General features: G+C 38.4%; 1 protein-coding gene across 2 annotated transcripts in view; it reads right to left on the bottom strand.

Moving 5' to 3' along the window:
* The window catches only part of ITPR2 (inositol 1,4,5-trisphosphate receptor type 2), a 499301-nt gene that overhangs the window by 325443 nt on the left and 151370 nt on the right, over positions 1-22488 (bottom strand). For both annotated transcript variants that reach the window (XM_031000671.3, XM_055358014.1), the window contains 4 exons: positions 21162-21261; positions 20464-20624; positions 4470-4611; positions 2242-2403 (listed from right to left, as the gene is read on the bottom strand). In XM_031000671.3, the coding sequence (XP_030856531.1) occupies positions 2242-2403; positions 4470-4611; positions 20464-20624; positions 21162-21261 (565 nt within the window). The remainder of the gene's footprint in view (positions 1-2241; positions 2404-4469; positions 4612-20463; positions 20625-21161; positions 21262-22488) is intronic.

The raw sequence follows: 22488 nt of genomic DNA, 5'->3' as shown, positions 1-22488 counted from the left end.
GGGAACCTACTACTGACTAGCAGAATAATCAAATCCAAAGTGAGCTGGCTCCCTGCCATCCCGAAGCACAGGGCTATAGAAAAGGGAAGGGGCCCCAAGCACCCTTCCAAAGGCTGACAGCCATCAAGGAGGGTGCACATCATGGGACCTGATAGGCCTGAGGGCCCTGGGTAGCCTCTACAGACCTGTTAGGTATTTTTTCTGTTAATGTCAATCTCTATAATACAGCACTGCTCGTACGGGTGAAGTGGTGACCAGTCTCACAAGTGCATTTCTCCAAACCCAAGAAGAAAAATCAGAGCAAGGAGAAAACATTGAGCAGCCTCTCATTTCCCTTCCCCACTCCAGACCTCCACTAAGAACTCAGGGTCCGATACTGGGAGCATCCCCTAACACTGCCTCCGAGTGCTTGAAGGAAGGCCATTTAATGTCCTGCTACTTAATTCTTCTTCCAAAAAAATATGAACAACACTGTCTACTTCATCTTGCCATCTTAAAGGAACCCAATGAAGTCCGGAAAAATAATTCTAGTGACAGCATTTGGATCAGCAAGAAGGGTGTTTATAACTAGGATTATATTAGACAATATTTAAGGATTTGTTTATATCACCCCTTGCTCTTACTCCTATTCCTTGCCATATTATTTATCTTCTAGCTAATGTTTTTATATACTCTTTTCAGACCTTTCTTACTCTTCAAACAGAATTGTGAAGCCAAAACATTTTAACACAGTCTTCCTAATGCAAATCTTTTTTTCTTCCCCCAAAAGTTCAAACTACCAAGACGCAATAGTGTGATGATTCAGAGCCTGGGTTTGCATACTGGTTCCATTCTTAAACTATCACCTTGGACAAATTACTTAACCTCTCTGTGCCTCTATCCTTCATCTTAATTCAGTGTTAACTGAATTAATTCATGACAAGTATTTAGAACTGAGCCTGGTACAAAGTAAGCACACAATAACTACTACTAACTCTTCCCAAATAACCTCCACCTTCTAGGATTGACATCCTAGGCCCTAGTGGCTTAGCCCACCCTGCCCTTCCAGCCCCTCTCCCACACCATCCTTCTTCATGGACCAAACTCGTCAATGAAACTTACAGTGATGCACTCTGCCCTCAAATGGATTAAGAGAAACCCTAATTTATCAAACAATAATTAATTTTATACAATTGTATGTTAGACATTTACATTATTGAACACATTGCAAAATATTAAGCTTGTGTTTTGTTTTGTTTTGTTTTTTATGAGGCAGGGTCTCATTCTGTTGCTCAGGCTGGAGTGTACTAGTGTGATCATAACTCACTACAGCCTCGAACTCCTAGGCTGAAGTGATCCTCCAGCCTTAGCCTCCTTAGTAGCTGGAACTACAGACACACACCACTATACCCAGGTATTTTTCGTTTTTGTAGAGATGGGGGCCTCACTATATTGCCTAGGCGGGTCTAGAACTCCTGGCCTTGAGTAATCCCCCGACCTTGGCCTCCTAAAGTGTTGGGATTACAGGCTTGAGCCACATCACCTGGTTTGTATTTTTCAGATAAAAATGAGACTTAAGAGAAATTTCACTTGCAACTGGCAACTGTTAGCTGTACCCCTAGATCCATCTGGGTTCCCTGACCTCAGCAGTTGCAAATATCTTAGGGGAAACATGTCCTTTCTAGCATCTATCATTCTCACTTCATAGATCTCTCTTCACAAATACCTCTTCCCGTACAATTTATGAAAATGATTCTCATCCTACCCAAAGGCTTCCTTCTCCAAGTATTCTTCCTTGGTTCCCAAAGCCACCACTGGGCTCTCCCTCTGGTGAATTCCCATAACTCTATCTTTTCTCTCTGTGTCTTTTCTTTGTCTCCCATCATATCTTTTCCACTAAACTATAACCTCTTTGGTCCATACACGGTGATGCTGTACCTCACATGTTCCTCAAGCCAAAATGTTCCATTCCTCCTTACATAATAGATCCAGGATGTCCTGGCCACCAGGAGCCAATAACAGGCACATATTAGTACTCAGGACATCCTCCCCCAGTGATTCTAATTTCATATGGAAGAATAAAGCCATGTTCAATACAACTCAAAAATACTTACAAATCATTTTTATGTATTGCCTAACACAAAATATTTCATTTCAAAGTGAAATTTCCCATTCCTACTCTCTATGCTGTAGAATTATAACCAAAGAACCTTGCCCATACTTTACATATGAAACCGTTTAAAATGGGGGCTACCCTCTGACCTGATTTTTCCGGTAATCCTGCTGCGAGTGTCTCAGGACGCGGTAACAGAGCCGTAGCATGTACTTGTAGGGTGCATATCTTTGATCCCCCAGATCTTCAAGTCTCAGCATCGAGCCTTCTCCTGCTTTCTCTTTAAAGGGTGCTTTAAGAATTCCAAATACCTATCAGGAATAAAAACAGCCACCTATTCTGATGAATAAAATGTTTTGCAACCTTTTTTTTTTTAACAAATAAGAACATTGATTCAAAAAACACTTATATAAATTTGAGTATTAGAGTAAATGGGAAAAACAAAAGGATTTACGTTACAGGAGCAACATATCAAGGATCAGAAAAGCACTGCCAAAAGGGTCACCTACATTGAGTGACAAAAACATTCTTTAAATAAAATGCTTAATTTTGTTTAGAAATCATATTTTATAAAATAAGAAATATGAAGATGTTCAATTTCACCAAGTTACATGAACATATTCAGATGAACTAAAATGTAGCTTGATTTCTAGGGGCTTTATAATAAGTTTCTTCTATTATTTTCTATAACCTTTCAAAATCAAAATAATATAAAGAAAACATTTACTTTTCATTAAAACTGACATCAGAAAATGACTTCCAAACATTGCTTCTAAACTGCTTTATAAAAGAGTTAATTCACTGTTGTTTGTACACAAAGATGTGGCCAAATCAATGAACGTATCAGCATTCAAATGTGACAAATTAGGAGCCACATGGGCAGCTGGTGGCTCCCAGTAAGCCAGATTCTTGTAAGAAGGTTAGCAGTTAGGAAGCATTTAAAAAGCATTGAGGAATATAACTCTTTTCGGCAGCAAGACAGCAGGAGGGATCACCTGGAGATGAGCTGCTAGAATGAGGAAATTGTCTATGAAAGAGCAGTCAAGGGCATGAACATTAATACATGAAAGCAAAATAGAAAGGAATTATTCTTTGGAATTCATGAAATATGATATGAACTAAAGTTTCTTTAATAATTTGTATTCACTAAGCCTTTAATTTTATATTTATCAAACAAAAATAAAATATTTGACATATGTTGGTTAAAATATTATTAATAAATCATCCAAGGTCCTAAAAGTCTTTGAAATCAAATGTTTTTATATAATAGTTACTCGAAAAAAGCCCTATTAGATTTGCAACCTTTATTTTATTCAAGAAAAAAGTTGATTTTGTATTTTCAGACAATCAGCTACATATAATAACTAACATTATGTCTACTATTTTCCTTTCCCAAATCAATAAGAATATGTGTATCAAGAACATGATTTTTATGTTTTAAGTATCTTCCTTGAGTCTATACTTCATTAATGAAGAAACTCATTAATTTAAATAGCAATTAATAGAATAAAAATAATACATAAACGTAGGCATGTCCATATATGCATATCATTAGGAAGTGAATCAATTTACTGACGTGTTATGAACAATTTCAAGAAGATGTAATACAGGAGCAGTTCTGTACTTTCAGGGAAGAAAACTAGAATATTGTACAGAGCACTCGTGAGCTGATGAACAGACTGCCCTACTTTCCTAGGGAAGAGAAGGAAAGAAGTAGGAAGCAGATGGAGATGGCACTTTCCAAGTTCACCTGGAAATTCTACCTAGGAATTTTTCCAACATATTTTCTGGAGATAGTCTGACTATGCAGGGTTTTTGGAGGTCCATGGTAGGATGTCTCTACAATGGTCTCTGATATTCCTGCCTCCTGATATTCATAGCCTCATCGAATCCTCTCTCCTTAACTACGGGTTAGATTTATTAACCCATTTCTAACTAATAGAACACAGTAGAACTGATGTTACTTCTAAGATTAGGTTCTACAAAGATGGTAGCTTCCACCTGAGCATCCTCTCTAGTTCTCTCTTGGATCCCTCAGTTCTAAGGAAAGCAAGCTGCCTTGTCTTGAGGCACTCCTGAGAGATGCCTATGTGAGAGGGCTGGAAGGCGAGTCCTCTCTCAGTTGAACCTTGAGATGCCTGCAGCCCCAGCCAACACCTTGACTGCAGCCTGGTGAGAGACCCTGAGTGAGATCTGCCCATGTAAGCCACGCCTAGATCGCTATTCCACAGAAACTGTGAGACAAGAAGTATCTTGTTTTCAGCCACTAAGTTTTGGGATCATTTGCTTCATAGTAATAGATAACTAATACAAGGCCTTTCCTGAAACTGTAATTCAGAAAATAAAATATACAAATTTAGTACATGAAAAAATTCACCTGTGCCAGTATGTTTTGTTCCCTCATCAATTTTTGACGCTCTCGGTTTGGCTTAGTGATAACCACATCCAGAACTTCTTGTCCATTATTAGGCACATCAGCAACAAAGAATATGAGGTCTTCCAATAATTTGGTTACAAACCTATTACAAAATGAAAAGGAAATTTTACTTTACAGTGTGCTTAATTTTAGAAAATGTATAGATAGATGATAGGTAGGTAGGTAGAGATAGATAGATAGATAGATAGATAGATAGATAGATAGATAGATAGATAGATTTTTTTTTTACTTTTTCTTCAGGAGTGGAACTCAAATCCATGGAAATTTCTTTTTATTAAATAATAAGAACTGAAACACTTGAAAACAAGGTGTTTTATAATAAAAAAAAGTATTTAATTGACAAACGATAATCTCTAAGGCAGTTACTGTTTACCTAAACCTTTACAAAGAAAATTCCTTCTCCAGCATCTCCAATCTCTACTTGCGCCTCCAGTTCTCATCAAGCGTTTGCAGACTATTACCAAATAAAGCCATGTGAGTCGCAACTACACACGAGTTGGTAGGATGACACCACCAGACGCCTTTCCACAACTGACTAGCAAAGCAGCATATTTCTGCTTAAGGGAAAACAGCTATACTAAATTCCTAAATTCCAATCCTTTTTCTTTCTTTTTTTCCTGTTAACTCAAACCACATTTCCTAATCCTCACCACATTTCAACTTGCCCAATGTACAGAACAGGAAAAACTTAAATGACCTATGAATAGAGACAGAGTAAGCAATCTGACACTCAAAATACTGGAAGTATTAAATGACCTATCAAAATCGTGAAATTCTAAAACCATACACCAATGTTCACTTTTAAATCTATATTTTGGTTATTATTACAACTATTACTTGAACTTCAGTGGCATGTAGTACAGGAAGTGTCTTGAAAGCCTTCCTCTCTTCACTTTTCTCCTCCTCCTTCCTCTGCCTGCTCTTTATCATTTTCCATTTGTGTTAGTCGATTGAGGGAGGGGACAGGGGTTCAAGCTATTGCAAAAATGTGTAAACAGATGAGGAATCTGTATTGGAAGGGTCAAGGCATTTTTTAAATTGTATTAATTTGATTACTCAATAAACACATACTTTTTTTGGTATAGACAAAAGCTGACCAATAAACAGTTAAATTAGCTTTATCCATATAGTGTTAGCATCTTTATTCGCTGTTATTAGCATGTGAATACAATGATGCAAATCATGAATACATTCATAAGAAAACTACATTTTAAGAGCTTCAACAATTCCAGGAAAGTATAGAATGTATTCAGTTGGAAAACATCTCTTTTCTTCTCTTTCAATACCTTCGGTAAGAAAACATCTTGATCCTATCTCCCGATTTATGTCTTGAAAGAGAATGCACTTCCTGGCAGCCAAGTGGACACACCTAGAATCCATAATTTAGTCACCCAGAGAAATTTCAGTATACTTCCAGGGATCATAAACTCCATTCCAAAATTCCTGGGATTCTATGTTTTCTTGGTATGCCTATTTTAAATTTTAACCCAGTCTGTGTCTTTTGGAAAATTGTGTCTAACTGACAGGATTCACTGACACAGTTACGTTTAATCTCTGAAGGCAGCCAGAGAAACGTAAAACGCGTTTCATGTGCATCAAAATGTGGTGTGAACTTGTTTTGAAATTGTGATTTAATGTCCTCCAAATCATTCTGTTGCTCTTAAAACAAAACAAAACAAATTTGGAGTGGAGGTTACTTCAGCAAAATGAAAAAAAGTTGAACTTCAGTTTCTATATGCCCAATGCAAGTCCAGTTTGAGCATAAATATTTGTATTTTATTTTTTAAATTAGTAAGATTCCTTTTCTCTTGCTGTTTCAATAACTATAACCAAATATTTAGATATCTAAGAAAGTAAAATTTTGTGAGCAACTACAGATCGCTCTGTTTCAAAGTCATTCAAATGCCCTGAAAATTGGTGACGGTTGATGGAATGATGACGACAAACATTAACAGTCTTGATTGCAAATCACGACATGTCAACCCTACATGTAAAGCCCACCTCTTCATGACAAGGCCATGGAAGCCAGGAAAAGCAACCTTCTCTTTTGACCTCTGAAACTGCTGAAACCTTTTTTTTGACCTTGCACCTCAAGCACCCCCTTTGTGGCAAAACAAAAAGCTGGTTTGTTTTCAGTTTAGATCAAACTCTGATTCTATACTGGGCAAAGGGTAGCTCCTACTAGCTCACGCATTTGCTTTTTAAGCTTTATGGAAAATGAACAAAATAAGAAAAACACAGTGAGGAACAGGGATGATTTCAACTCTTGCAAGGTAAGAGGGACCAAAAACACATGATAGGGAAATAAACTAAACATATGAAACAGAGACAAACATATGGCTTCTCTAACCTCTTAAAGAAAACTTAAAGTTCAGTGGCCCTTATTTGGGCTTTGGCTGTGCAGTGGTAGCAGGAAACAATGGATGCACATGGATAGGGCTGGACCCAGCCACCAGCAATCTCCATGATTAAAGTCTCAAATTACCAGAGAACATGGACTCTCAGCTCTCGATATCAGATCTGGCTCTGGCCTAGTTGAGGGAAGCCAGGTAGAAGCAAGCATAAAACTGAAGAGAAGACAAGTGAATGTAGAGAAAGGAAAAACAAAAATCTCCCACCTAAGAAAATCATGCATAGTAAAAGTCCAAAGCACATAAGGAAAGCTGACATTGAGGAAGATAGCCACCATACAGTATCAGGAGGCTACTCCACCACCAACGAAATCCGAGTAACAAAACAGTTTCAAAATAAGTTTTAAATGAGTGTGTATTCAGTCTTCAAAGAGATAAACAAAGCAATACATTAAAAAGACAACGTATTTTAAAAAGGCCAATATAAATGAAAAATAGGTGGATATACCAAAAAAAAAAAAAATCTGAGAGATAAAAATTATAGGCTGAGCACAGTGGCTCATGCCTGTAATCCCAGCATTTTGGGAGGTTGAGGCAGGGGGATTGCTTGAGCCCGAGGTCAAAATCAGCCAGGGCAACATAGTGAAACCCGTTTGCACAAAACAATTAAAAAATTAGTTGGTGAGGTGGCATGCGCCTATGGTCCCAGCTACTCAGGCAGCTGAGGCAAGAGGAATTGCTGAAACCTGGGAGGTCAAGGCTGCAGTGAGCTGTGTGATTGCACCACTGCATTCCAGCTTGGGTGACAGGGCAAGATCCTGTCTCAAAAAAAAAAAAAAATTATTATTATAATTATTTAAATAAAAATTTAACTGAAGAAGGAAAATTATTCTATATACATTCTAAAAATATTATTAATCTATAAGGCAGTATCAAAAATTGATCCAGATAATAGCAAAGAGAACTATTAAAAGGCAAATAATAAAAGGGAAGCTAAGAGAGAAAGAAGAGGAATTAAGAGGATCCAACATATATCTCATAAAAGTTCCAAAAGACAGAAAGGAGGAAAAAGACGAAGCAGCAATATTTGCAGGAAAACGGCTGAAAATTTCCAAGAATTGAAGGAAGAAATAAGTATTCAGATTAAAAGTATACCTTAAGTGTCAAATGAGAAAAAACAAAAATAAAACTCCTTTGTAAACACATCATGGTGAAACTTAAGACATCAAAAGCAAAGAAAAATAATCTATAAAATTACCAAGCCGGGGGAGGAGCCAAGATGGCCGAATAGGAACAGCTCCGGTCTGCAGCTCCCAGTGTGAGCGAAGCAGAAGACCGGTGATTTCTGCATTTCCATCTGAGGTACCGGGTTCATCTCACTAGGGAGTGCCAGACAGTGGGCGCAGGTCAGTGGGTGCGTGCATCGTGCGCGAGCCGAAGCAGGGCGAGGCATTGCCTCACTCGGGAAGCGCAAAGGGTCAGGGAGTTCCCTTTCCTAGTCAAAGAAAGGGGTGAAAGATAGCACCTGGAAAATCGGGTCACTCCCACCCGAGTACTGCGTTTTTCCGACGGGCTTAAAAAACGGCGCACCAGGAGATTACATCCCGCACCCGGCTCGGAGGGTCCTACGCCCACGGGGTCTCGCTGATTGCTAGCATAGCAGTCTGAGATCAAACTGCAAGGTGGCAGCGAGGCTGGGGGAGGGGCGCCTGCCATTGCCCAGGCTTGCTTAGGTAAACAAAGCAGCCTGAAGCTCGAACTGGGTGAAGCCCACCACAGCTCAAGGAGGCCTGCCTGCCTCTGTAGGCTCCACCTCTGGGGGCAGGGCACAGACAAACAAAAAGAGAGCAGTAACCTCTGCAGACTTAAATGTCCCTGTCTGACAGCTTTGAAGAGAGCAGTGGTTCTCCCAGCATGCAGCTGGAGATCTGAGAACCAGCAGACTGCCTCCTCAAGTGGGTCCCTGACCCCTGACCCCTGAGCAGCCTAACTGGGAGGCACCCCACAGTAGGGGCAGACTGACACTTCACACGGCCGTGTACTCCTCTGAGACAAAACTTCCAGAGGAACGATCAGACAGCAGCACTCACGGTTCTCAAAAAACCACTGTTCTACAAACACCGCTGCTGATACCCAGGCAAACAGCATCTGGAGTGGACCTCTAGCAAACTCCAACAGACCTGCAGCTGAGGGTCCTGTCTGTTAGAAGGAAAACTAACAAACGGAAAGGACATCCACACCAAAAACCCATCTGTACATCACCATCATCAAAGACCAAAAGTAGATAAAACCACAAAGATGGGGAAAAAACAGAGGAGAAAAACTGGAAACTCTAAAAAGCAGAGCACCTCTCCTCCTCCAAAGGAATGCATTTCCTCACCAGCAATGGAACAAAGCTGGATGGAGAATGACTTTTACGAGTTGAGAGAAGAAGGCTTCAGACGATCAAACTACTCCGAGCTACAGGAGGAAATTCAAACCAAAAGCAAAGAAGTAAAAAACTTTGAAAAAAATTTAGACGAATGTATAACTAGAATAACCAATACAGAGAAGTGCTTAAAGGAGCTGATGGAGCTGAAAGCCAAGGCTCAAGAACTACCTGAAGAATGCAGAAGCCTCAGGAGCCGATGCGATCAACTGGAAGAAAGGGTATCAGCAATGGAAGATGAAATGAATGAAACGAAGCGAGAAGGGAGGTTTAGAGAAAAAAGAATAAAAAGAAATGAACAAAGCCTCCAAGAAATATGAGACTATGTGAAAAGACCAAATCTGTGTCTGATTAGTGTACCTGAAAGTGATGGGAGGAATGGAACCAAGTTGGAAAACACTCTGCAGGATATTATCCAGGACAACTTCCCCAATCTAGCAAAGCAGGCCAACGTTCAGATTCAGGAAATACAGAGAACGCCACAAAGATACTCCTCAAGAAGAGCAACTCCAAGACACATAATTGTGAGATTCACCAAAGTTGAAATGAAGGAAAAAATGTTAAAGGCAGCCAGAGAGAAAGGTCGGGTTACCCACAAAGGGAAGCCCATCAGACTAACAGCGGATCTCTCGGCAGAAACTCTACAAGCCAGAAGAGAGTGGGGACCAATATTCAACATTCTTAAAGAAAAGATTTTTCAACCCAGAATTTCATATCCAGCCAAACTAAGCTTCATAAGTGAAGGAGAAATAAAATACTTTACAGACAAGCAAATGCTGAGAGATTTTGTCACCACCAGGCCTGCCCTAAAAGAGCTCCTGAAGGAAGCACTAAACATGGAAAGGAACAACTGGTACCAGCCACTGCAAAATCATGCCAAAATGTAAAGACCATCGAGACTAGGAAGAAACTGCATCAACTAATGAGCAAAATAACCAGCTAACATCATAATGACAGGATCAAATTCACACATAACAATATTAACTTTAAATGTAAATGGACTAAATGCTCCAATTAAAAGACACAGACTGGCAGATTGGATAAAGAGTCAAGACCCATCAGTGTGCTGTATTCAGGAAACCCATCTCACGTGCAGAGACACACATAGGCTCAAAATAAAAGGATGGAGGAAGATCTACCAAGCAAATGGAAAACGAAAAAAGGCAGGGGTTGCAATCCTAGTCTCTGATAAAACAGACTTTAAACCAACAAAGATCAAAAGAGACAAAGAAGGCCATTACATAATAGTAAAGGGATCAATTCAACAACAAGAGCTAACTATCCTAAATATATATGCACCCAATACAGGAGCACCCAGATTCATAAAGCAAGTCCTGAGTGACCTACAAAGAGACTTAGACTCCCACACATTAATAATGGGAGACTTTAACACCCCACTGTCAACATTAGACAGATCAACAAGACAGAAAGTTAACAAGGATACCCAGGAATTGAACTCAGCTCTGCACCAAGCAGACCTAATAGACATCTACAGAACTCTCCACCCCAAATCAACAGAATATACATTTCTTTCAGCACCACACCACACCTATTCCAAAACTGACCACATAGTTGGAAGTAAAGCTCTCCTCAGCAAATGTAAAAGAGCAGAAATTATAACAAACTATCTCTCAGACCACAGTGCAATCGAACTAGAACTCAGGCTTAAGAAACTAACTCAAAACCACTCAACTACATGGAAACTGAACAACCTGCTCCTGAATGACTACTGGGTACATAACGAAATGAAGGCAGAAATAAAGATGTTCTTTGAAACCAACGAGAACAAAGACACAACATACCAGAATCTCTGGGACACATTCAAAGCAGTGTGTAGCGGGAAATTTATAGCACTAAATGCCCACAAGAGAAAGCAGGAAAGATCCAAAATTGACACCCTAACATCACAATTAAAAGAACTAGAGAAGCAAGAGCAAACACATTCAAAAGCTAGCAGAAGGCAAGAAATAACTAAAATCAGAGCAGAACTGAAGGAAATAGACACAAAAAACCCTTCAAAAAATCAATGAATCCAGGATCCGGTTTTTTGAAAGGATCAACAAAATTGATAGACTGCTAGCAAGACTAATAAAGAAAAAAAGAGAGAAGAATCAAATAGATGCAATAAAAAATGATAAAGGGGATATCACCACCAATCCTACAGAAATACAAACTACCATCAGAGATTACTACAAACACCTCTATGCAAATAAACTAGAAAATCTAGAAGAAATGGATAAATTCCTTGACACATACACTCTCCCAAGACTAAACCAGGAAGAAGCTCTGAATAGACCAATAACAGGAGCTGAAATTGCGCCAATAATCAATAGCTTACCAACCAAAAAGAGTCCAGGACCAGATGGATTCACAGCCGAATTCTACCAGAGATACAAGGAGGAACTGGTACCATTCCTTCTGAAACTATTCCAATCAATAGAAAAAGAGGGAATCCTCCCTAACTCATTTTATGAGGCCAGCATCATCCTGATACCAAAGCCGGGCAGAGACACCACAAAAAAAGAGAATTTTAGACCAATATCCTTGATGAACATTGATGCAAAAATCCTCAATAAAATACTAGCAAACCGAATCCAGCAGCACAGCAAAAAGCTTATCCACCATGAGCAAGTGGGCTTCATCCCTGGGATGCAAGGGTGGTTCAACATATGCAAATCAATAAATGTAATCCAGCATATAAACAGAACCAAAGACAAAAACCACATGACTATCTCAATAGATGCAGAAAAGGCCTTTGAAAAAATTCAACAACCCTTCATGCTAAAAACTCTCAATAAATTAGGTATTGATGGGACGTATCTCAAAATAATAAGAGCTATCTATGACAAACCCACAGCCAATATCATACTGAATGGACAAAAACTGGAAGCATTCCCTTTGAAAACTGGCACAAGACAGGGATGCCCTCTCTCACCACTCCTATTCAACATAGTGTTGGAAGTTCTGGCTAGGGCAATTAGGCAGGAGAAGGAAATAAAGGGTATTCAATTAGGAAAAGAGGAAGTCAAATTGTCCCTGTTTGCAGATGACATGATTGTATATCTAGAAAACCCCATTGTCTCAGCCCAAAATCTCCTTAAGCTGATAAGCAACTTCAGCAAAGTCTCAGGATACAAATTCAATGTACAAAAATCACAAGCATTCTTATACACCAACAACAGACAAACAGAGAGCCAAATCATGAGTGAACTCCCATTCACAAGTGCTTCAAAGAGAATAAAATACCTAGGAATCCACCTTACAAGGGACGTGAAGGACCTCTTCAAGGAGAACTACAAACCACTGCTTAAGGAAATAAAAGAGGACACAAACAAACGGAAGAACATTCCATGCTCATGGGTAGGAAGAATCAATATCATGAAAATGGCCATACTGCCCAAGGTAATTTATAGATTCAGTGCCATCCCCATCAAGCTACCAATGACTTTCTTCACAGAATTGGAAAAAACTACTTTAAAGTTCATATGGAACCAAAAAAGAGCCTGCATTGCCAAGTCAACCCTAAGCCAAAAGAACAAAGCTGGAGGCATCACACTACCTGACTTCAAACTATACTACAAGGCTACAGTAACCAAAACAGCATGGTACTGGTACCAAAACAGAGATATAGACCAATGGAACAGAACGGAGCCCTCAGAAATAACGCCGCATATCTACAACTATCTGATCTTTGACAAACCTGAGAAAAACAAGCAATGGGAAAAGGATTCCCTATTTAATAAATGGCGCTGGGAAAACTGGCTAGCCATATGTAGAAAGCTGAAACTGGATCCCTTCTTTACACCTTATACAAAAATCAATTCAAAATGGATTAAAGACTTAAACATTAGACCTAAAATCATAAAAACCCTAGAAGAAAACCTAGGCATTACCACTCAGGACATAGGCATGAGCAAGGACTTCATGTCTAAAACACCAAAAGCAATGGCAACAAAAGCCAAAATTGACAAATGGGATCTAATTAAACTAAAGAGCTTCTGCACAGAAAAAGAAACTACCATCAGAGTGAACAGGCAACCCGCAAAATGGGAGAAAATTTTCGCAACCTACTTATCTGACAAAGGGCTAATATCCAGAATCTACAATGAACTCCAACAAATTTACAAGAAAAAAACAAACAACCCCATCAAAAAGTGGGCAAAGGATATGAACAGACGCTTCTCAAAACAAGACATTTATGCAGCCAAAAAACACGTGAAAAAATGCTCACCATCACTGGCCATCAGAGAAATGCAAATCAAAACCACTATGAGATATCATCTCACACCAGTTAGAATGGCAATCATTAAAAAGTCAAGAAACAACAGGTGCTGGAGAGGATGTGGAGAAATAGGAACACTTTTACACTGTTGGTGGGACTGTCAACTAGTTCAACCATTGTGGAAGTCAGTGTGGCAATTCCTCAGGGATCTAGAACAGAAATACCATTTGACCCAGCCATCCCATTACTGGGTATATACCCAAAGGACTATAAATCATGCTGCTATAAAGACACATGCACACGCATGTTTATTGCAGCACTATTCACAATAGCAAAGACTTGGAACCAACCCAAATGTCCAACAATGATAGACTGGATTAAGAAAATGTGGCACATATACACCATGGAATACTATGCAGCCATAAAAAATGATGAGTTCATGTCCTTTGTAGGGACATGGATGAAATTGGAAATCATCATTCTCAGTAAACTATCGCAAGAACAAAAAACCAAACACCGCATATTCTCACTCATAGGTGGGAATTGAACAATAAGAACACTTGGACACAGGAAGGGGAACATCACACTCTGGGGACTGTTGTGGGGTGGGGGGAGGGGGGAGGGATAGCATTGGGAGATATACCTAATGCTAGATGACGAGTTAGTGGGTGCAGCGCACCAGCATGGCACATGTATACATACGTAACTAACCTGCACATTGTGCACATGTACCCTAAAACTTAAAGTATAATAATAAAAAAAAAATTACCAAGTCAAGAAAAATTACCAATGAAGAATAACAAGTCTATTGACAGCAGATTTCTTAACAGCAACAAGAGATGCTAGAAAATAATTAAATTATAGCTTTAAAATACAGATAGAAAGTAATTATCAATCTAACATCTCTATAAAGTATCACTTAAGAGTAATGGCAAGAATGCAGTGGCTCACGCCTGTAATCCCAGCACTTTGGGAGGCAGAGGCGGGCAGATCACCTGAGGTCAGGAGTTCAACACCAGCCTCGCCAACATGGTGAAACCCCATCTCTACCAAAAATACAAAAATTAGCTAGGTGTGGTGGCACACACCTGTAATCCCAGCTACTCAGGAGGCTGAGGCAGGAGAATCACTTGAACCCAGGAGGCGGAGATTGCAGTGAGCCAAGATCGTGCCACTGCACTCCAGCCTGGGCAACAGAGCAAGACTCTATCTCAAAAAAATAAAAAAGAAATATGTTAAGAGAGTAAATTCTGGTTGGGCATGGTGGCTCATACCTGTAATCCCAGCACTTTGGGAGGCTAAGGCAGGCAGATTACCTGAGGTCGGGAGTTCGAGACCATCCTGGCTAACATGGTGAAACCCTGTATCTACTAAAAATACAAAAATTAGCCAGATGTGGTGGCAGGTGCCTATGATCCCAACTACTCGGGAGGCTGAGGCAGAAGAACCACTTGAGCCTGGGAGGCGGAGGTTGCAGTGAGCCAAGATCACGCCACTGCATTCCAGCCTGGGTGACAGAGTGAGACTCTTGTCTTTAAAAAAAAAAAAAAAAGAGTAAAGGCAAAATAAAGATATTTTCATATACGTAAAACCTAAAAAGATTATAACCCATAGGCCTCTCCACTGAATGGACTAAAGAATAAATTTCAGCAAGATGAAAAGAGAAAGAATAAGTGAGATACAAGTAATAAAGGCAGGAGGAAGACGTAAAGAAAGGGGCAGAAGAAGAGGTAAAATTGTTTAAAAAATATAATTAATCACTAAAAAAATTTAGAAACTAAATTTATCTCCTCAAAAACTACTGAAATAAGATTTAAAAATAAAATAAATGTTTTAAGTAAAAAAAAAGATGTTTCTTTGTCTTAAAAAAAGGAACAAAATTTATCACTAAAAACAAAAGGTGGTGCATCATGATTTATATTGATACATTTATTCTTTTGTATTTATCAAATTAAAATTTTACAAATGAAGAGAATAAACACAGAACTATGGTTCTAAACAACTACTACAAGAAAGATGGGAGGGAGAATGTCAGAGCAAAACCAAAGCATGCCGCGGCACTTTTCTTTCATGGGAGGGGGAAAAAATTAGTAACTTCAAGTTTATCAGGAAGAATATATGGTCAAAATGTATGATAAGAATTCAAGGGTAATTGCTAATGAATGAAAATATGACCTAAAGCTTCTAAATCAGTAGAGAAAACAGTAAATTGGGTGGGAGGGGAATATAAACTTTATTAATGTAGCAGAAAGCAAGAAAGAAGTAAAAGGAAATGAAAAGCTACACTAAAGAAAGAAAAACAAAAATAAAAATGCATTCAAATAAATTTGTCAAATACAAAGTCATTAAACTTGCAAATGAAAATAGACTATCAGCCAGGCACGGTGGCTCACGTCTGTAATCTCAGCACTTTGGGAGGCCAAGAAAGGTAGATTGCTTAAGCTCAGGAGTTTGAGATTAGCCTGGGCAACACGGCGAAACCCTGTCTCTAGAAAAATCCAAAAAATTAGCTGGGTGTGGTGGCACGTGCCTGTGTTTCCAGCTACTCGGGAGTCTGAGGTGGGAGGATCACCTGAGCCCAGGAGGTTGAGGCTGCAGTGAGCCATGGTCATACCACTGCACTCCAGCCTGGGCAACAGAGCAAGACCCTCTCTCAAAAAAAAATAAATAAAATAGACTATCAGATTGGATTGTTACAATCAACCTTAAAAATAAATAAAATAGACTATCAGATTAGATTGTTTCAAATCAACCTTCTGCTGCTCGTAAGAGACACAACTAAAACAAAATGACCAGGAAATCTGAATTAAAAAGATATGGAAAAAGAGACATCAGGCATTTCAAATATTAAACAAAAGATTGCTGGTGTCAGGATAGTCATACCTCGCAAATAAAATTTAAGAGAAAATGATGTTGCTCAGAGAAGCAACATCAGAATGACATCTGATCTGGTGATCACATGGTGAATGACCCCTATTCTAGATGCTGGGCTCCTATCATGGGGAATGAGAACCATCCCTCGAGAGGGTAAGTTTCACAGAAACATGGGATAGTCTGTGGCCTTCACCACCACATTAGCACTACATATAGCCATGCTGCATGGCCAAGTGCCTGGCACATACCAGGAGTTCAGTAATACTGAATTAATCACATCTCTGAACTCTCACTGCTTGAGAGAAACCCCAGTATTTTGTGTACCCTCAGAGGTAAACATAGTGCAGAAATGCTGGTCAAGGACTGCCTGTGTCACTTCCTCAAGTTCTGGATGACAGTTAACACCCCTCCATCTTCCCTCCTCCATCCCTGACAATATGTTCCCAGTCCTCTCTATTTTGTGGGTGCAATTATGTAGAATAAGATTAGAAAATTCCAATGGAAAATATCTAAGGTTGAGGGTCTTGAAGCATAACACAGGAGCTGTACTTCCAGGGTTCGTGTTCATTCCTGGGATAAGTAAAAAGGGAAGACAGAGAGAGAGAGAAAAAAAAATTTCCAACAACACAGGCTTTTTGAGACAGATAATAATCACTTCATTTTCCATAGGGGGAAAAAAAGTCAGAGTTGTCAGTTATTTTCAGAAATAATTTTATATTCAATTCCAAAACTGAGAAAATAATATAAATGCATTCAACTCTGCCAATAAGCTCTACCTTACTGACAGGCAGCTTTGAATGAATTTTGATGGGAGATGGCTTTTCTGAAATTACTAAATTAAGATCAATAATTGTACCTTCATATTTCTTAGGCAAAGCCTTCTCTTTGCTATTAATACGACGTTTTTCACTCCAAAACAGCAGGGAAAGAAGCAAAGGAAATAAAAATGCATGCTCTCTAGTCAGTCCTAGTCCACCACCTTCCTTAGAATCATCTTGAGAGGTTAAGATAATCTCCAGCTGTGACTGAAGAAGAGTGACTCGCACAGGATTCCAGCCAGCGTTGGTGGAGAGACCATAATCTGAATTTTTATCTGTCCTTTTCTTCAAGGAATACCTTAATGCTTAGCAAGGGAGACTTTTTAAGTGAAGCCAAGTAAATTGCTGTGCATATGTAAGAGTGTTAGAAACAAAGAAATAGATTCACAAAAGGAAAAGTTAGATCAATAACAGGCAAATAAAAATTCCTATCTGCACATCAGAATCCATTTCCTGCCATAATTTAGCTCTGATATTTAATTGTCTATAGCCCATAAAAGTAGGCCAGTTGTTTCTGCTTCCGGCCTTTATTCATTTCCCCTAACAGGGTTGGAGGTGGGACTGAATATACAATAGTTGTTTTGAAATGTAAGTTTGCCAGGGAGAAAAATAGAGGTAAGAATAGAGAGGAAGCTGAGAAACAGCTATTCCATTTGTTTGCATATTTAGGATTTTTTTCTAATTGACAGGGATGGAGGGAAGCAAACTTGGATTTTTTGTTCTTTTGTATTGTAAGATGTATATCTAAAAGGTTTTAAAACATATAGCTAAGGACTACTGAAAAGTGAATCCCATGAAGCCACCACCAAGAGCAGGAAATGGAACCCTGCAGGAGCCTTTCAAACCTTCAGGGAGCATAATTCCTCCCTCCCCTCTAAGAAGAAACACCATCCTGTTTTTTGTCACAATGACTTCCTTGCATTTCTTTATGGTTCTTCTAATTGCTTAAACACCCCCAAAGAAATGGAGTTTGTTTTTGCTTGTTTTTGAATGTCACACATAGTACTACAGTGAATGTCTTTGTTGTGTCTAGTTTTCTTTTTTTATTTTTATTTTTTGTATTTCAAAATAAAAACTGTATTTTTGCTTTTCTTTTTTCTTTTTCAATTTTTGTTTTTGTACAAGATTCAATAGTTATCACATATTAACTTATACACAACGGGATCAACCTCCTCCTCCATGTCGCTTCAAGTCCACATGTTCAGGCTATGGTCCCCAACATTATTTTCTGAGAAATACATTACCACAGTTTGATTTAAATATAAATACAGTATATAATACTTGTCTCTGGGAAAAATCAAATTTTAATATGCAAATGTTCATATAATACAGAAATGGAAAAAACTACAGTAGGCACACAACCTAATTATGACTTGTGGATGATGATTTCTACATACTCTCCTACTGTAAATGAATAGTTAAAAGTCTTAAGAAGATTTTATTTATATGTGCACTTGTGTCCACCTTATCCCATATACTATACATGTCTATTGACAATCTGGGAATTTAAAGGTGCAGCCCTCAAGAGATTGTTAAATCACTGAAAAAAAAGGAAACAATTAGGCTCTATTGGACAAGAAAAACACTCACAAAATTTCCAATTTTAAATTTCATATCAGTAGGAAAGTATTAAAAATAATTTTCTGTATATACATATGGGTATATGTATATATTGAATTACACATATGTCCCACATTATCAATACAATTCAAATGGAGACATTTTGGTGAGTTTTTTCATTAAATGATCACTATGTCAAAATTTAAAAATATTTTATTACATCATTAAAATAATTCACTTGCCATTTCAACAGCTTACACTGTTTTTTAAATTTTTTTAACTCTTCATAACTAAACTCCCTGATCCCTAGTGTTAAATCCCCTATTTAAATTAAAACTTGGTGCTCTTTGTTACTCAGAAACTGATGGATAAAATCACATTTACTTCAAAATTCCATCAATCAAATACATTTTGTTACCTGATTTATCAGAGAATGTTGTGTCTAGTTTTCACCCAATCCGTTTGTTAAATTTAGCCACGCCATTGCACATAGATGTAGTTCATTTATTTTCATCGCAAAACTGTATTCCGTTGTATGAAAATAACATAATTTTCATCCTCTATTCAACTGGTGATGGACATTTGGATGGTTTTCCATTTGGGGTTATTTCAAACAAAGCTGAACATTCTTGAACATGTGTCCTGGTACACATGTGGAGGAGAGTCTTTTGGACAGATGTTGAAGAATGTTCAGCCTGGGAGTGGAATTGGTGAGTCACGGGGTGTTTGCTTCTTTAATTTTGCTAGTTACTGCCAAACTATTTTCCAAGGTGCATACATCAATTATCATTTCACCAGCTGTGTATGAGAGCTCCAATGTCTGAATGACTGGGAAATTGGCAAACAGCTTTTTCTTGTTTAAATTAAAAGGCATGTAGTAGATCATGAAGAGAGGAAATACAGAGGATGCTTGTGCTTAGGCATACTGCAAAGCATATGGACTTTAAACCATACATGATTGAATCCTCCCTCAGTATTAACTATGAAGCTTTACCTTGTTTGCTTACCCTCCTCAGTTTTCCTTTATGTAAAACAGGAATACCTATTTCAAGGCTATTTGAAGGATTAGATAAAATATATTTACAGTGCCCAACCTAGTAAGTGACACAAAGCAGGCATGCAATAATCGTTAGCTGTCAATATCATTCTCTTTCTTACTTATTTCCAAAACCAGAGCTGAAGAATCAAGGTTCCAGTTTCTCTGAACAAGGTATGAGGGCAGAGAACTACACCCTGCAGATTTTTTTTTCTGGTTTTACATATCTGTTTATTTTGTGGTACCAGAGCTGAGAAATGCATCTTGAATAAATAAGATCAGAGAAACACAAACTTTCCTTTAGGTCCTTTAGAACTCTAAATCCAAATATCAAATCATGCACAGCAAAAGGTATTGCAAATCTCTCACAAAGGATTTAAAAAAGAATGACCAGAAAGTAACTTAAAACAACTATTTTCAAGCAAAGCTAAAATGGGACAAGTAAATATTCCAACAGATTTAAATTTGACAAATTTCACTCACTCACTATGATCAAGAGGAATAAGTTCCCACCTCATTCAGAAGCAAGTGTGCTATCGAGAATGTTCTAAATATTCCCTTAGAGTCATTCATTCATATCAGGCTTACTATAACAATTGACAACTGACTCTTGATTATTTAAGACCCATTTAAAGAGTTACTCACCTCCTTTCATTCTGAGTTATTGTGCCGTTTTCTAGCTTTTTAACTGTGGTCGCTAGTACTTTATTGGCATCATTGGCAAAGTCTAAGTCTCGAACTTCAGACAGTGGAACAGACACGATTGCGAACGCTTCTTTATCTTCTTTGGTTTGGCAGGTTCCAATCTGAAATGTTTTTCCATTAAGCTTAGTTTTATAAACAACTATACAATATTCTTTGAAGACTAACACATCTAGTACTGTTTAAGAAATATAAGACAAGAATAGATCATCCGAACACAGTAACTCCCACATGCATCATCCACTATGAAAGGCTGCAGGGACACAGAGATTTCCTGTGCCCACTTCCTGCCCTGTTCCCAAAGCCCCACCGGAAACTTCTCCCTTTCACACTTGCCCTCTGCTTCAGTTTCGACAGAGTAGAGAAAAGGCACTCCCGGATTCTACTCCTCCATCCATATGCTGCTACCATTCTTTTTGGTGTCTCTGTAGCATCCTCCTGAATCACAGCTTTGCTGCCTCCAACCCATTTAGATCAGCTACCTAAGCAACTGGCAGACATGCATGCTTGATGAAATTAATTGCAATGATCTGTAATATTGGTGAAGATGGAGTATAAGGAACATGTCACACAGCATTCCTATCCTAATCCTATTCTCATGGCATTTGGCTGAAAATTAAACCATCTTCAGTGACATTTACCTTTAACATAACAGGCCTCTCTTCATCTGTGTCTATGGGGATACTAGTACTGGTTACCCAAGTGTTGGTGCATAAATGCCTTAACCGAACATATGAGTTCCTAAAAGCAAAACAATATAAAAAAACAAATTATAAAAAATTAGCACACTTACATATTGACATCTTTAACAGTTTCATATATTATATGAACATAAATACATATTAACTAGTAATTGACTCAAGATCCCTCTGCTTTAAGGGGAAATTCGGAATTATAGTCTATTTCAAAGAATGCAGCATTTTTACCTAGGTAGTAGTTCTCAAAGTGTGGTCCCTAGACCAGTGGCATCAGCATTGCCTGGGAGCTTGTTAGAAATACAAATTCTGAAACTTCATCCCCATCGACTGAATCAGAAACTTTGGGGGTGTGGCCCAAGAATGAGTGGTTTAATACCCATGCATCCAGGCAGTTCTGATGCATGCTAAACTAAGAACATTGATCAAATAGCCAACTCAGCTAACACTGCTGGCAGACAGTAGTGTAGTTTGTGTAGTTTAATTGTCTGCATGTGAAAGTATTAATGTACAATCAATCCTCATTATTTGTGGCTTCTGTACTTGTGAATTCTCCTGTTCAGTAAAATTTATTTGTAGCCCCCAAATCAATATTCAAGGAGCTTTTGTGGTCATTCCAGGACATACATAGAGTGGCAAAAATTTAAGTGGCCCAGTAGGCACATTTCCAAGCTGAAGTGGAACAAGGTGATGCTCTGCCTTCTTGTCTCAGCTCTCATGCTATAAACAAGTATCCTTTTTGTGGTCTATTTAGTGCCATGTTTTTCATATTTCACAATAAGATGGCCCCCACGTGAGGTGTAGAAGTGCCGTCTAGTGTTCCTAAAGCACAAGAAGGCTGTGATGTGCCTTACAAAGAAAATAATTGTGCTAGATGAGCTTCGTTCATGCATGAGTTATAGTGCTGTTGACCACAAGTTCAATGTTAATGAATCAGCAACGTATATTAAATAAGGTGTATTTAAACAGAAGCATACATAGAACAAGGCTATGTATTCGTCAACAAAAATGTTGTGACCAGAAGCTCACAGGAACCTAACTCTATATTTCCCCTAGGAACAATGGTTCAGTATTTGCTAATTCCATGTACCATGAATTTTAAAGATTGACTAGATATGAACTGTGAGAGAATGCCTAAGAAAGGACACCTAGAACTTCATCCTACTCAAGTATTACCATTTTTAGTAAATCTTTTATAATCCTTTATTATTTCTTTAACAAACATGTGTATAGTGTCTATTAAAAGAAAAGCACAGTAAGTACTCTGCCTTCA

This window comes from Gorilla gorilla, chromosome 10 (assembly GCF_029281585.2).
Source record: "Gorilla gorilla gorilla isolate KB3781 chromosome 10, NHGRI_mGorGor1-v2.1_pri, whole genome shotgun sequence".
In the NCBI taxonomy this organism is placed as follows: Eukaryota; Metazoa; Chordata; class Mammalia; order Primates; family Hominidae; genus Gorilla; species Gorilla gorilla.
This window is presented reverse-complemented; position numbering and strand designations above follow the sequence as displayed.